The sequence below is a fragment of the Panthera uncia genome (assembly GCF_023721935.1).
Source record: "Panthera uncia isolate 11264 chromosome A3 unlocalized genomic scaffold, Puncia_PCG_1.0 HiC_scaffold_11, whole genome shotgun sequence".
Lineage (NCBI taxonomy): Eukaryota > Metazoa > Chordata > Mammalia > Carnivora > Felidae > Panthera > Panthera uncia.
In genome coordinates this window covers 76,902,918-76,918,790 of record NW_026057578.1, presented here as the reverse complement: position 1 = coordinate 76,918,790, position 15,873 = coordinate 76,902,918, and the positions used below count along the sequence as shown (strand labels likewise).

At 35.1% G+C, this 15,873-nt stretch overlaps 1 protein-coding gene across 3 annotated transcripts in view; it reads right to left on the bottom strand.

Moving 5' to 3' along the window:
- Window positions 1-858: 858 nt before the first annotated feature.
- Window positions 859-15,873, bottom strand: part of PAPOLG (poly(A) polymerase gamma) — a 28,999-nt gene continuing 13,984 nt past the window's right edge. Inside the window, exons 8-22 of one of the 3 annotated variants that reach the window (XM_049651519.1) lie at window positions 15,313-15,402; window positions 12,968-13,106; window positions 12,191-12,263; window positions 11,304-11,424; window positions 10,888-10,972; window positions 10,449-10,502; window positions 8,785-8,904; window positions 7,793-7,902; window positions 6,051-6,172; window positions 5,633-5,808; window positions 5,160-5,248; window positions 4,859-5,079; window positions 4,306-4,371; window positions 4,064-4,120; window positions 859-2,250 (exon numbers count right to left, since the gene is read on the bottom strand). In XM_049651519.1, coding sequence (XP_049507476.1) covers window positions 2,152-2,250; window positions 4,064-4,120; window positions 4,306-4,371; window positions 4,859-5,079; window positions 5,160-5,248; window positions 5,633-5,808; window positions 6,051-6,172; window positions 7,793-7,902; window positions 8,785-8,904; window positions 10,449-10,502; window positions 10,888-10,972; window positions 11,304-11,424; window positions 12,191-12,263; window positions 12,968-13,106; window positions 15,313-15,402 — 1,622 coding nt within the window. In that variant the 3' untranslated portion in view covers window positions 859-2,151. Of the gene's footprint in view, window positions 2,251-4,063; window positions 4,121-4,305; window positions 4,372-4,858; window positions 5,080-5,159; window positions 5,249-5,632; window positions 5,809-6,050; window positions 7,097-7,792; window positions 7,903-8,784; window positions 8,905-10,448; window positions 10,503-10,887; window positions 10,973-11,303; window positions 12,264-12,967; window positions 13,107-15,312; window positions 15,403-15,873 lie in introns of those variants that run through there. The other 2 variants (XM_049651520.1, XR_007462212.1) reach the window with 2 other exon arrangements.

Here is a 15,873-nt window from a genome sequence, read left to right as displayed (position 1 = left end):
TGTCTAACATTCAACCGATTTGGCTGTGTCTCAACCCCATGCTGAACAGACGAGAAATGACTATACTGTGGTATAAGGGTTAGGCCTGTTGCTTTCTTATTGAAGAAAAACTCTACTAGTCATTCTAAAGAATGTTTATATAGGAAGGCAAACATGAGAATTCTTAGAGACTTGAATACTGATAAAAGAAGGGGAAAATAGATATTAAACACAGAAATGCAAACATAGCACATACAGAAAATTTAATCAAATCTTCCTAACTGAAGAATTTTTAAATTATTTAGTCCTTTCATAATCTTTTACTTCTGCTCAAAGAGTTTTTATAGGACAAATTTAAAAATACTTGAATAAAGGAAAGGGTTGGCTAAAAGAAGAGCTTTCCAAGTGAGCTACAACTTGGTTACAGGATTTCACTTTTGCCTTTTACTATGTAAAAAGAGAGTAACAGAACAACTATTTTTTCCTTGCTCTTCTAAGTTGTCCCTTGTAAGAGATTAAATACTAGAATTTCCATTTCAGTAACCGAGGGATCACGGAACAGGAGTGGGAGAAGGATACTGCTCTCTATCAGGATTCCAAGCATTTCAACTCTGTGGTAAGGGGCTTGTGAGAGAAAATGGACTATTATTCCACGGGCTAAACGGGTCCCATGAGTCCTATAAAATATACAACCAAGTATTTTCCCTGCTCCATTCAAATGTACCATTTGTGTTTTTCCTACCAGAACCTACTAAATTGCTGAGTGAAAGCTGAAGAAAGTAATAAATACCAGCATTCCTGGCTGTGCAATCTATACATTTTCATTTTAAGAGTAATTCAAGCATAATCCACATTTAAAAAAATTAAAGAGAGACAGTAAAGGTTTTAAAGTTTTCTCTTTGAAAAGATGGTATCTTACAGTACATACAAAAATACTCTGAAAATACATACGACTTCATTTACAAAACACTGAATCAACATATTACAAGAAGAATTACATGGTTATGGATTTTAATAAACTGAGCATGCGTTCATGAAACTTAAAAAATATTAAGAAATGCATTGAAAAAAGCAGTGTAAAAAAAGACAACTCATATCGTTAAATAAAAATTACAAAGGTCCTGAGCCAATTAATGGTAACAATGTCGTCCAAAAAATGCCTTAGGTTTCAGTAAAATCCACTGCTTATTTCTGCATGCCTAGTCCATGAAGAAACTATTTGAAGTTGTGGGGTAAGTAATGGTCAAGAATTATCATGCCGAGTTAATTTTACACCTCAAGAATACAAGTCTGCCACATTTAAAGGTATCTCGTTGTTGATGCTGGAATGAGTTGCTCCTTGGTAAAAAACACCAGTCAACTAACAAGAATGGCATGAGCTAGGATATGTAACAATTTCACCATTCATATACTGACTTTCAGTATCTTGGTTACATTTTGATTCTTAATAAAGATGCATTTCGAAGGCCTCCATGGGAGGCAAAATATAGAGAATTTATGGTGCCCAACTCTTATGTAATCACTGGACTAATCCTCCCTGGTAACTATGCAACATTTGGACAGAAAGGCACAAAAAAATAAAAATTTAAATATTCCATGTGCCATTCTGGAAAAAAATAATTTAAATCAACAGAATAGACAATAAGTACATCTACACAAATGAGGAAAGCAGAAAAGATACCTCACATTCACTTATCTCAGGTTTCACAAAGTGGCTTCAAGGCTAAAGTAAATGTGTTAACATTTGGAAAATTACAATTTTTTTGTTTTCAACTTTTTCAGTTCTATACAATGATTGTAACATAAGACTTAAAAAAAAAAAAGTTCTGGCCTCGTTTTATCCATGTCCAAAGAGCCGAGAACTGGTTCCCACAACAGAGAAACAAGCATCGAAAGTTAAGGCAGTAAAACCTCCAACGCAAAGCCATAACATTGTAGATGACAATCTGATAGCAGATGATCCTCACAGAAGTGTACGTAGCAAATCAATGAGAGAATGCTACGGCATCTGCATGTCAAAGTGTGAGAGTTCAAAACCACTTCAAGCTTGTTAGTCCGATGACTGTAACTTTCACCTTATTATATGTGTGACAGCCACTTCTATTTTAAAAAGAGTGGCTGCTCTATGCCACTAAATGATTGCATATTCACTTAAGTAAGGAGGCACTGCTTTTACCGATTAAGGGTCAGTCGAATGGAATTTTTGATGACTCGAATGTTATTTGCTGGAACCGGAGATGATGAATCTGGTAGTTCTTTACTGGGTAGTCTCTATTAGAAAGGAATAGAAATAAAGAAGGAAAAGCAAACATATATTATAAAGCCTCAACTAGTAAATCAGTCACAAAACTGAGTTTTCCTTCAAATTCCTTAAGCTCTTAAACACTCACATATGTGTTGAATACTTTCTTCCAATGTTCATAGTCATTTCCTTGGTTTGGGGACTTTTTTTATGCAGTCAGAGGTGAAAAGCAGAGGCACAGGGAAAGGGTGCAAGTGGGAGGAGTGTATGTATAGGAAAAAGGGCTTTGTTAAATCACTCGCCACTTCTGGATTGAGAAATGCACAAAGTCAGGCAATGGTAAAGAGAAGTACGAAAAGCAGGGTCACTAAGCAGGAAAGTGGTGGTGGTGGGTGAAAAATGAGTGTGCTACAGAAGAAAACAGGATCTGTCATATATTCGTGGAGAACAACACTGTAAATCCAACTTGTGAGAGGAGTTTTCAGGAAAATGGACTTTGTAGTCAGACCAGGTAACGTTAACTTCAGTGATAGTGAAACTCAGGTACATCTATATAAAGGCTTCTGAGGATACTAAAGACGATTATATCATGAAGGTAAATCCTGAGAAATTGAGAAAGAGACCTCTTACAGATAGCTGTGTGATGGAAACAGTACACGAGAGTTAATTCTCTCATGTCACTAACTTGGCCAAACCTACATACCCACAGCCATTCAAAAAACATGAAAAATTTCAGACATACAAAAAAAGTAGAGAATACGACAATGAAGACTTTTTAATGCCACAATTAACACTCAGACATTATTAAACATTTGCCACATTTGTTTGGTTTATATCCTTACCCTCTATACTTGAAATATTTTCAACCTAGACCCAGCCTGTCATTTCATGGTCTTGTACCTTAATAACCATACCAGATTTTTTTCTTCCATTATCACATATAATCATATACTCATATTTTTTGTAATGTACTCTTTATGTTAAAAGGAATTTTTATGAATTCTACAGCTAATATAAAGTATGATACTATTTGCTTCAAAAGCCAGTAAAGGGGTGCCTGGGTGGCTCAGTCGGTTTAGCATCTGATTCTTGACTTCGGCTCAGGTCACGATCTCACGGTTTGGAAGATGGAGCACTGCATTGGGATTCTCTCTCTCCCTCTCTCTGTCCCTCCCCCACTTGCACTCTCCCAAAATAAATAAACTTTAACAAATAAAATTAAATGGCTATTACATTGTGAGGAGCCTGGTTGATTGTGATAAGTACTTTACTCTTCGATGGGGGTGAAAATAAGCCATTTTGTTGACTGTAAATGCTCAGAAAAGGACTTCTCTGATCTACACAAGGCTGAGTTTTCAGCACCTACTTATTAGCCTTCCATGCTTAATAATACTGTATTATTAGTTTCAATGGCGATTCTTTGAAAAATAAATTTTGAAATTAAGATTTAGGGGTTCTTTAGCTCATGTTTTAAAGGTACTATGTATTCCATTACATTAGGTTCTTCCAAAATATTAATAAGTATCAAGCCTAAGTTTTGACAGTAAGCAATGGTATACATCAAAAGATCTATCAAGCGTTGGTAAGAAATTACTGTGCTTGAAAAAGGAACAAAGGTTGAACGTAATGCGAATGAATAGCTAAGCTTAAATAACTTCCTCTTTTCCTGACTTTGGAAGTACATACATTTAAGACCAGACCTTGCTTGCGTTTCTACCCCAACTCCAAACTATACTGCTCATCTTTGAGGACAGGGACAAAATCTTATTACCCTTTTCTTTCACCCAGTGCATGGCTCTTAAGCTTTTCGTACCTGTAGATTACCTACGAGTAAGACTTTACCTTTTTGCGTGATGTATCAATAGTTGGAATAGGCATACATTCTCCTCCAATGGCATCCTAAAAATAGAATTATATACAAATGAAAACTTTCCTTCCTATGTATGCTTATGTCTACACAAAATAAAACATAACCCAAACTTCACAGACCTATCTAATATGATCCATTTTCAAATATACAGTCCTTTTCCTGATCTATGGCTCTTTGAAAGTAATATTTTGAAGCACACTGTTAACGTATTTACCATTGCTTTTCTTTTTCTGTCTTCAGGAGCACGTGATTCCTTAAATGTTGATTCAAGTCGAATAAACTGGAATATAAATACTAAGATGAATTGCTATTATCACCTACAAAACCCATACAATCTATATAAACTGAGAGGCTAATGATAAGGCTACTGTCAAAACTACTGCAACTTAAATTAGACTAAATTTAGCTGCCACCTTTAACTTCAACTTGAGTGACCTTTTCGGTTAAATCAATTCAGATGATAATAGTTTTACCACCACCTACTGGAGGCAGAAAACATCAACATTATAACACAATAAATATGACTGGTTACCAATAGTAACTTCTGTGTAAGTCAAAGAGAAACTCAGACCAATTACTCAAGTTTTCAGATCAAGTTTTAGTAATCTGAATTTAGGATAACAATCAGTATTATTCCTTTAGGGTTTGGGTAAATATTCTTTTTAAACAAATCCTAACAGAACACTAAGACAGCTATGGAGAGTTGTGAATTTCTTTAGTCTAGTTTAACTTAAAAAAAAGGACTACCACTAAGGTTGTAACTTTACCTTTTCTATTTCTTTCAACCTCTTAGAAGACCCATCTACGGATGGGGAATGGGACCTCTTATGTGCAACATTCTTAGTTATGTTTGACATTCCATTAAGATGTGGCTGTCCCTGGGCAGGGTTGTGGGGTGCTGGGATTCTAGGAATGACATTTCGTCCTACTACAGTAGGAATGGTGCACACAGCTGGGGGCGATACGGCTTTTACTGCAGAATCAACTTCTGAAAAGGAAAAAAGAAAAATTCTAGCAATTAAATATATACATAGTAGAATGGTTATTAACAGAAGTGCAGATACGTACTTGCACCAATGACTGGGATAGACAGTCCTTGAGCTTGTGGCACACTCAGTGGCTTTTCCGCAATTACAGCAGCAGGCTCAGTATTATTCCTATTAAAAGTGTTGAATTATCATTAAATACTTTGTGTGACTTATTTAAAACACTCATATTCTAACATTCAGGATGACTTCTTTCAAGTACTCCTACTTTAATGTTCCATTGGAGGAAGAGAAAAGCGGAAAAAAGGCAGAGGACTGAGTGAAAAATGAGAAAAAACTGAAAAGACCTGGGCATTTCTGTGTACTTTTAAAGTCCTACATATTCATGAGCCGATACCACGTCCCACAGGATTATAGTGCATTGTCAAGTATTTCTAGTCAGAAAATGACTAGTAACTGCTAAGGTATTTTAACAATTAAGATACTTAGCTAAGGACAGAAAAGTTTACATCATCCTCAAACTGAAGAGTGAAAGGAAAATTCTGAAGTGCAGACCTTTCTGTTTCTCCTGAAGGAAGAACGTCAGGCTTGGAAGGTTTGTTTGCAGACACTGGGGAATTAAAAGGAGTTCCATTATCAGTGTCTCTGGAGCTATCCAAACAATTGCTATCCAGAGATGATCTTTTGGATTGAGGTCCACCTGAACTTCGACTGACATCAGAAAGACTTTGCTGAAAGAGGGAAAAGCAGTTAGGATTTCAAAAAGCAAATGAGAATAATTACTGGTTTCAATTCTGAAGTACATAAAATGAATCTTTTGTGATGAATGAAGGGGAGATTTTAGTTCTAGACTGAAATGTACTTTTCTTTCCTTTTTTTCTTAATAGGTTTGGGAGCTGTGAGAATGCCAATCTGATCCCAGGAACATCTGTCTGAGGGGAACCATACTGGAGAGTTAACATTACAAACTCACCTTTTTCTTCTTTTGAAGAATCTCTGCGGGAAGGTAGTGATGAAGTTGCTTTTTTTTAACATGAGTTGCTTCAATTTTCATCCCTTCCTTTAGCATGTTTATATTGTTTGCCTGTCTGTACACTGTAACAATGTTAGTATGTTAAATGGGCAACTTCTTCCTCAACCAGGAAGTCTGTTTTCTTTTCCCAAAATGCATATATTTGATATGTCCCCATAATCTCACAAACATACATACCCACTCTGCTTACAGAACAAGTATTTTTAAAACATTTTCATTTCACAATCCTATTTAAGTACCAACTAGTTTTCCCATGTCCAACTTCTAAGACTTTCCAATAATCAAATCTCATTAAAATGCATGAAAAAAGTTTTTTCCAAATCCTGTTTACTGTTATTTTCCCAAAAGACAATCTCTTCTCATAATTACTCACCCAAGTCTAAGCTAATCCTTATACTAAAGATCCAAGATGCAATACAAGTTGTCATCCACCATGATGTTTCTTTTACTACACTAATCATAGAATATTGGACTGTCAGGAACTATCCAGAAGTACATCCTTATTGTACAGGTGGGGAAATGAGGCTTAAAAGCCCTGAATACTTGCTGATGGTGGAATACACACAGCCCTAGAGTCCCTTTCTAGCACTTTTCACATCTTGTAACAAAGTCAGTTTTATTAACACGAATTATTTAATGTATGTTTAACTGTGAATACCAAATTAGATCATAAGCTTACTGAAGACACAGAGGAGAGGCTTCTTTTGCATAGTTAACTACTGTGAAATGTGGTACATTATCTCCTCGCTTGGGGTCTCAGAATCTCTATCTGGAGAAGAACATTCTATAAATCTACAACAAACAGAGCTTCCCAATCTCCTGCTTTTGGAAAAATGAGCCCAAATTAGAATGGAAAAATGTATATCCATGTTTTCATTCCAGATTGCTTATAAAAGCATCACCAGGAGTGCTTGTTCAACTTGCAGATTCTCTGGCTCCACTCCCAGAGTGTGGGATTCGGTAGTGCCGACGTGATGTACAGGAATCTGCATTTTCATGATAAATGTGAAAGCTAGTTTAGAAGAATTTAGAAAACTCAGATAAGCCAAGCCAAAAATATTAATAGTATGAATGTACACTATTCCAGATTAATACAACTCCAAATTTATAAAAGATACGTTAAGATATTCCAGAGAGCTGTTATTAGGGAGCTAGACGTAAAAGACACTCTTTCTCTGATTCTGAAACCTAATCAAGACTATCAAGTGCACATATCTGCGCACACTGAAAATAAAAATAACCTGTATAGTTTCTTTAGTCTTCTTTTTGTTCTGAAATAGATAATGCCATCACTTGGCACAAAACTCAAGCAGTTCAAAGAAGTCTCCTCACACTATCCCCTAGACACACCTGGTTCCTTGACCTAAAAAGCAACCAGTTCTACCACCTTCTTTTTTTTAAAACTATATATCCTTCCAAAGATATTCTAGGTACTTACAAGCAAATGTGTTTATTTATTTACAGAAATTGTAGCATACTATACATACTGTTTTGCAACTTTAGCCCTACTTAATGTCTTGGAAATTGTTTCACTATGCCTTTTTAAAATAGGAGCATAGGTTTTCATAATATGGATGTACACATTCATTTAACCAATTAACAAATCTAGCCAGCCAGATCCATGGCAGATGATACTGTTACAACCAAACTTGAGAACCATAGCTCCATGATGACAGTCTTACCTGTATCAGTAAACGACTGTATATCATAGGTCAGGTCTATGTTAACACTTTCTGCATTTTCAACTCTCCGAAAAATTATTCCAAGGAACCACATTGACACGTAATTGTTGCTATAAAATAAAAAAATTTAATTTCCATTTATTTATTTATTATAATTTTACAGATGTCATTTGGTAAACAAACTCAATCTCCATGGAAACATAAATACAAATTGCAATGGTTTGGCTAAGTTCTTTTTTTTGTAAGTTTATTTATTTATTTATTGAGAGAGAGAGAAAGCATGAGCAGGAGAGGCGCAGAGAGAGAGGGAGAGAATCCCAAGCAGGCTCCGCCCAAAGGCTCAAACTCATGAACTAGGAGATCATGACCAGAGTTGAAATCAAGAGTCAGATGCTTAACTGACTGAGCCACCCAGTCTCCCTGGTTTGGCTAAATTCATTTTTTTTTTTTAAGCTTATTTATTTATTTATTTTGAGAGAGAGAAAGTGTACATACATACAAGCAGGGGAGGGGCAGAGAGGAGAGACAGAATCCCAAGCAGGCTCTGCACCATCAGCATAGAGCCCCATGTGGGGCTCAAACTCAGGAACTGTGAGATTATGACCTGAGCCGAGATCAAGAGTTGGATGCTTGGCTGTGCCATCCAGGTGGCCCCCCACCCTGGTTTGGCTAAATTCTTAAAATTGACACCAAAAAACACTGATCAGTTACCCTGTGTTGTAATAAAGAGGATTAAATGGCTTTGAAAGTAACGCATCAAATATATTCATAAAGATGCTCCAAACTTGTGATGGGAGTTTCTGCTGGGGTCTGTGGGCTACCAACATAGCATATACTAGTTTTAATGTAGGACCACTCATGTTCAAATACATAATGTATCATCATCCCCCATCAATGTTTGTTAAATGACAATGTCACAACTGATCTTAAATCATGCCTGTTGTCAAATAACATTATTTAAGAAACACAGTATTAAAAAATATTTAACTTACTCTTTATGATGTTCCTTATTTCCTGGGAATGACTGGGGATTTACATGGGCAAGAGTAATAAATTCGTTCCGTTCCAAGTTTCCAACAAGCACACGGATTTTAGATTCTACTAATCCAACCCTGAAATAGAAGAGTGGACAAAATTTTTCCATATGAAATTTGGAAACTACACCTAAGTAACCCAAAAAGGCATATGATAGCTATGATGCTTTACATGTTCAATTAAAAAAAAAAAAAAAAATTCAGTCTAATATATTAGGGACTGTTTAAAATACCATTTAAGTAAATGACAAGTTACTTTGTCAATTTCTGTGTCCTCCCCCCCCCCTAAAAGAAATGATCTACTTAATGAATTCCTAATCTAAACTACCCTGCCTGTTTAGACCATAAAATAGTCATGATCTCAGTATGAACAAAAACTGTTGATTTTTTTCACTTTCAAATCTTGTATCTAAACCATAAGGCTAAGATATGTTTAAATCATGTGAACAAAAAAAGCTAATAACTGGCACTAAATGAAATAAAACATGCTGATTTTCATAAAATTGGTACTAGATATTACATTTAAAAAAGAATTCAGTAAAGTCAGATCAGATACTACTAAAATATAGAAAGTTTCATCAGGTATCTGCAACTTTATTTTCTATCTCATTTAACACATGTGACTGCTGTCAGCTATGTAAATTTACAATGATTTTATTAATTAGAAAAACTACAAGAACATTTTTAATTATTCAAACACTTGAAAAAGCTTATACATTGTAATTGTGTGTGCTTCAACAGCACATTTATGAAACACTGGGTTACTACTCAGTGTTGGTCAGAGAGTAAGTATTTTGGGCTTTGTGGCTATAGAGTTTCTGTTGTAACTATTCAACCCTGCCATATAGCAGGAAAGCAGTCATACACAACATATAAATGAGTGAGTGTGGCTGTATTTCAATAAAACTATTTATAAAAACATGTGGCAGGCTAGGTTTGGCCCAGATCATAGTTTCCTGGTTCCCAATCTAGACAAATGAAATACGTTGTTTTAGTGAAAGGATTCTTTTCAGTGCCTCTTTAATTATCAATAAAATAAGCACCAAACTTTGGAAGCAAAAGTAAGACAGTATTGTGTTTTTCTTTCCCAGAAGTCAGACCCGAGGAAAGCACAGCCATCTCTGGTGGCCTAATAGCTTCTGCCTAATAGAGTTAGGGATGTCTACACACTGGAGGCAAAGGGCATGAACTTAGATGTACTAGAAAGAAAGCACTGCTCCTTGACCAAAAATGCCTCTCTGTTGACAGAAGCTTTCATGTCCCTAATCTCCTAAATTAAAAGAATATATAAAATATCTTTTCCTTTTAGTTTTGAAGGGGAAACATGATGGCAAGGATGGAAAACTTGAGCCTAGGTATCAGAATTGTTTGAAGTGCCTCACAATTTTGCTTAAATCTGAGAAGTGGCAAAGGCAAAGAACCTACATATATCCTTATCCTGTATTACCTCTAATTCTGAAACATTCATTTGATGGCATTTCTTAAACACTGATGCTCCATGGTCATGTATAACAGTCACTAATAAGATTTAATAATTTTAGTGATAAAGTATTTTATAAACCTAAAGCATCATATAAATGTTATCACTACAAATTTAAGTACAGAACTTGAATATCACTTACCACTCTAGATGGTTTTCTTCTGTTGATGCACTGGCAGTCAATACTATATAATGTCTGTGAAGAATTTTTAGCAACAGTCATGGAAAAAAAAAAGCCAGAAACATTGTTAGGTCTGCTTTTCCATCATTATTTTTTCTTTCTTCCTCCCAATGAACATAAGAACTAATGCAGACACATAGCTTATGAAAATTAGAACACGCTCTGATTTTCACAAAATCAATTCTAGACACTATAATCAAAAATCAATTCACTAAAAACAAAAACACCACTAATACTGGGTGAGATACTACTAGAATACACAAACTCATCATTTAGGATTTCTGCCAACCTATTCTCTACCTCACTTGAAATGTAAGGGACAACAGTCACCCATCATATATTAACTTTGTAAATTTAACATTCTTCCTTACACACACACAAAATGAAAAATTTCAAATACCTATACTTTTGAAAAAAATTTGGTGGCTCAAGTAGTTTGGACCAGTCTGATTTCCCTTGAAGGATTTCATCTGTGACTGCAAGACCTAAATTAAAAACGAGACAGAGACTGATTTTGAAAACTGGCTATTTTATTATCAGTTTCTGTATCAACCTACCCCCAAAATCTCTAACCTCAACAAACTCGAGTAAAAAAAAAAAAAAAAAAGAATTTCTCATAACACAAAAATCAATTTCAAACAGATTGGGCTGGCTCCATTTTGGACTTAATATTATATTTTAGAAAACTAACTACTGAAAAAATACATATTTGAAAGAATTTTTAGAAATAATAGGCATAACTGAACTTTAGAATAAAACTGTTGTAAACCAAAAACTTGTGGGAATACATAAAGGGCAAAGGGCCAACAAGTTTACCTTGTTTAAATTCTTCTACCATTACTGTTCGAGTTGAGGTGGACACATTATACGTAGAATTCTGCTGTGGGTAGGCAGGGGTGATTATGGGCATGAGATGATACCTATCTGATGGATTTACCTGTGAAATTAGAAGCAGAATAATTGATCTATTCTCCTATTTCAGTTGTCCTCACTTCATTTCCCCAAAAGTCTGAAGAATATGAAATATAAATTTAATACTACAGTTCCTCAATTCTAAGAAGTACATTTTCCCTCCCCAACTACATTTATTTCTGAAGTCAGATGTGTCTGATAGTCAAAGGAAACTCTGCAGAAGTTTATTTTTCCCCTGAAAAGCTGTTAAATGGATGGTGCATCTTATAAACGATGGTCTCTTAAAACCAAGGAAACACAGTATCAGAGCTGCAAAAAGCATTAATCCAATGGTTTCTCACTCCTCTTTCTGCACCTACTCAATGGGTAATTTCCCCTAGGTAACTCAGAGGAATGAGCACTCAATCTAAAAGCAAATTAAAATGCAAGGTGAGAGTTATGCTAGCTTAGAACCATGTGTCTGCTTTAAATTGCACTGCAAAGTAAATCTTTTATATACTTCAGCACTTTTAGTAATTAATTACTTGTAAGTTTTTAGCAACAGATTACGACATTTTGGTTGATACACTCACTCATCTAGTCTTATGTAGGTGATTTTTAATGACATAACATTTGGATCAGAATTTGGAATACAGGTCATCTTCACCAAAAGACACAGCAGACAGAAGGAAAGAACTATAGCTACACAGAAGGAAGATGAGCAGAAACAAGAGAATTTATCTTTAGATTGCAGTTTAGAGAATCGTCCTTTTCCTAAAAGGTTTAATTAATTTCCATAATAAGTCACATACCCGAGGATCCCAAACAGGCAAATTCAAATTGCTTTCTTCTGGTTGCTTCAGCAGGACAGGATTTGGCCATTCCCTAACATGAATAAGGCAAATTAACTGACATAGGACCTCACTTCAGGAACCATAAAAGTCGTTAGACTCTGTTTCAACTTTCATATGGCAAACATTATGGCTGGGTATTTGGTATTAAAAAAAAAAAAAAAAAAAGTGGGCAAGGGAAGGAAGTACACAAAGGAAAAAGCTCCTTATTTTATTTATTTTTTATTATTTTTATTTTTATTTTTTTAAAAGCTGCTTATTTTAAATGTATCTTCTGAAAGGGCAAAACAAATACTGTTTTGCTCATTAAGCTGTAGCTAATTTAAATCTGAATTTTCCCCTTCCTTCTATTTGCTTTTATGGATTTAACTGATAATTTAATAGCAGTTAAGAGCTGACATTAACTGAAAATACTCCTAATAAATCCATGCAGTAGCTATGATTATCACCTCCATTTTACATAGGATATGTTAACCTCTACATAGCTAGTAGTCAGCAGAGCAAAATCTATCATGACCACTCTCAAGCTAAAAGCCTACATTTACAGAAACCCTCAATGCCAGAAGAGAGCACCATCTGGTGTCTCATCATTGTCTCAAATTTGACATTTTTAAACTTTTAACTTAAAAAGAATGTAAGACAAGAGAAAACGTCTCTGCATCACTCTTAAATTGCCAAACAAATTTACATACAGGGAGAAGTTAATAAGATAGTGAAAGTATGCCCATAAATACTTACCATTTGGAAAAAACTAAAAAGAACTTATGAACTAAAGTAGAAGCTGCTGCATTTGGATATAATTGGCAAGTTCTTGCAACCAGCATTGCCCAGGAGACACCACCAAGAAATCCCAGCATGTTGGAATAAATACCACGTCCTAGAAAATTAATGTTTTGTTAACTATTGTTAGGATCTACTATCCATGACATTCAACTCTAAGGAATAGGATAACTTAGTTCCTAAGATTGTTGCTTAGTTATTGAAATAACATTACTATCAATAAGCAGACCTTCATGCTAGGCCCACAGTTCTATTAGTAAGCCATTAACTGCATCTTATCCCCCTATTTTGCCCTCCAAAAACAGACCCCTCAGTTCTCTGCCCCAGTTCTGACTGCCCAAGCAGGCTCTACTATAAAACATTGGAATTTCCCACTTTTCAATAGCTATGGTTGAGAAAAAAATGAAAACAAAGAGGAAAGATATCTGGAGGGACTACAAGTAGGAAGAATAAACATTTCATTAGTTATATTCATGGGCATTTAAAAATCAAGTGTAAAGCTGGACTAATTTTAGTATTTTGCAGACTTTGGGTACCTCTCCATAAAGTACAATACACCATTGATAGTACTCATTTTTCTTATGATTGTTTCTTGTAGCAATCTATAAAATATTACCATATTTGATCAAAACTACTAAGTCCTCAATTACATAATAGGACATTTTTTTTTTAATGTTTTTATTTTGAGAGAGAGCATGTGCACAAGCAGGGGGCAGGCAGAGAGAGAATCCCAAGCAGGCTCTGAGCTGTCAGTGCAGAAGAGCTCGACGTGGAGCTTGATCCCATGAACTGTGAAACTGTGACCTGAGCCAAAATCAATAGTCGGATGCTTAACCAACTGAGCCACCCAGGTACCCCAACATAGTGTTATTTTATGTCCCACTAAGCAAGAGAAAAAGATACAAAAATTTCAATTTCAGATATGTTAAATGGGTAAAATATACGTCTAAGGATTGACAAAACATGTTATGTAATTTAATTTGTAAGGAAAAAAAAATTGTGATATCCCTTTCTTGCAACTTACTTTATCCTGACTATACCAGGTAACTGAGTCCAAGGATAACTCCTACTTGCCTGAGGTCTTTTTAGATATGTACTTCCAACATGGTAGCCACAAGTCATATGTACTTTTTTTTTTTTTTGTAATAGCTTTATTGAAATATCATTCACATACCATAAGATTCATCCATGTAACAGATTAAAATTAATGGCTTTTAGTATATTCACAGAGTTGTGCAATCATCACCATAATTAATTCTGGAACCCTTTCACCACCCCAAAAAGAAACCTTTAGCAGTTGCTCCCCTCCTATCTGCTCCCAGTCTTCCCAGACCTAGGCAAATACTCACCTACTTTTTATCTCTCTACATTTGCCTAATGTGAACATTTTATATAAATGGAATTTACTTCAGTCCTTTTTATTGCCAAGTAATATTCCACATTATGGCTATACCTATCACCTTTAGTTTATCCATTCATCAATTCATGAACATGAGGTTGTCTCTACTTTTTGGCTATTATGAAGAATGCTATGAACATCTGTGTACAAATTTTTACATGAATATATGCTTTCACTTCTCTTAAATTTTAATTTGATTAAAAAATTCAGTTTCTCAGTTGCACATTTCAAGTGATCAATAGCCACATGGTTACTTTTGGACAGCACAGAAAACATTTCCATCATCACAAAAAATTTTATTGGCGAGTGCATTTTTAGACTATGTAAAACGTGGTGCCAGAAGTATAGCACTACTTAAATATAATTACAAATTATGAAAAATGTGCTGTGCCAGCTTAGGTTTGGGCCTTTTATGAACAATACCCTATGTATATATATAAATTAGTTCCAGGCTTTACTAGAAAAGTGTTACAAGGCAAAAACAGAAAGAAGCTGAAACTATCACTATAGGCTCTCCACTTAATAACTTTACCGAATACCTACTATAAATTACACTCTGATGGTAATGGGGAGACAAAGATGAATAAGATGGTCCTGCCCCATCGAGAGCATGAAGAACAACGAAGGTTTCACTCCTCAAGTTCTAACTCATTCTGACTGGCTGGCTAAAACCCAAGATGGGAAGTCAGGAGTTTTTAGTTTTCAATCAAGCAAGAAGGAGGTATGGTCACATATCAGATCACCATAACCACTGTACCTGAAAAAGAAACAGATTCTCCAAAATTTACTGGACCTCAATCCCTAACAGTATCAATAGGTTCAGGAATTTTCATATGTGCTTCTATCATTAGTAACTGAAAGCGGTAATTTTACAGTGTAAACTTAAAAGATCTGGGATACTTACGTTTTGCCCATAATTTGACTGCTCTTAGGGTGAGTCTAAAAGTTTCTTTATTTGGCACTAAATGCAAAATTTCATCAGTAACTCTACATCCTGAAAAAGATAAAGCATTCATTTTTCATTATGCAACAACATCCAGTTAATTCAGATGGCTTCTAATTTCCAGACTCTCAAAGGTTAAAAATATCAAAGATAATAAAATGCGAGGGTTTATTTTCTCTATGTATTTGAAATTTAGCACTTTTATGAGAAATCACTTTGCTTTTAAAGAATTAAAAAGCACATGGGTAACGTAATTCAACATTAAAGGAAGACATGGGTCTGAGTATCTTTAGCTTTCTTCAACATTTGACTTTACTGTTAATCAAATGTCCCCGACTTACAAAACTTTTCCCTTTAAAGTAAACCTTATTTCACAAACACTGTGATTTACTGTTGGACCCTGAAGTACAACAAAAATGCAATGATTAAATAAAAGATGCTATAAGCCAGTGGTTCTCGGAAGTGCAGTCTGTGGATCCCCGGGGAATCTGTCAGGTCAACCTACTTTTTTTCCTCCAAAGT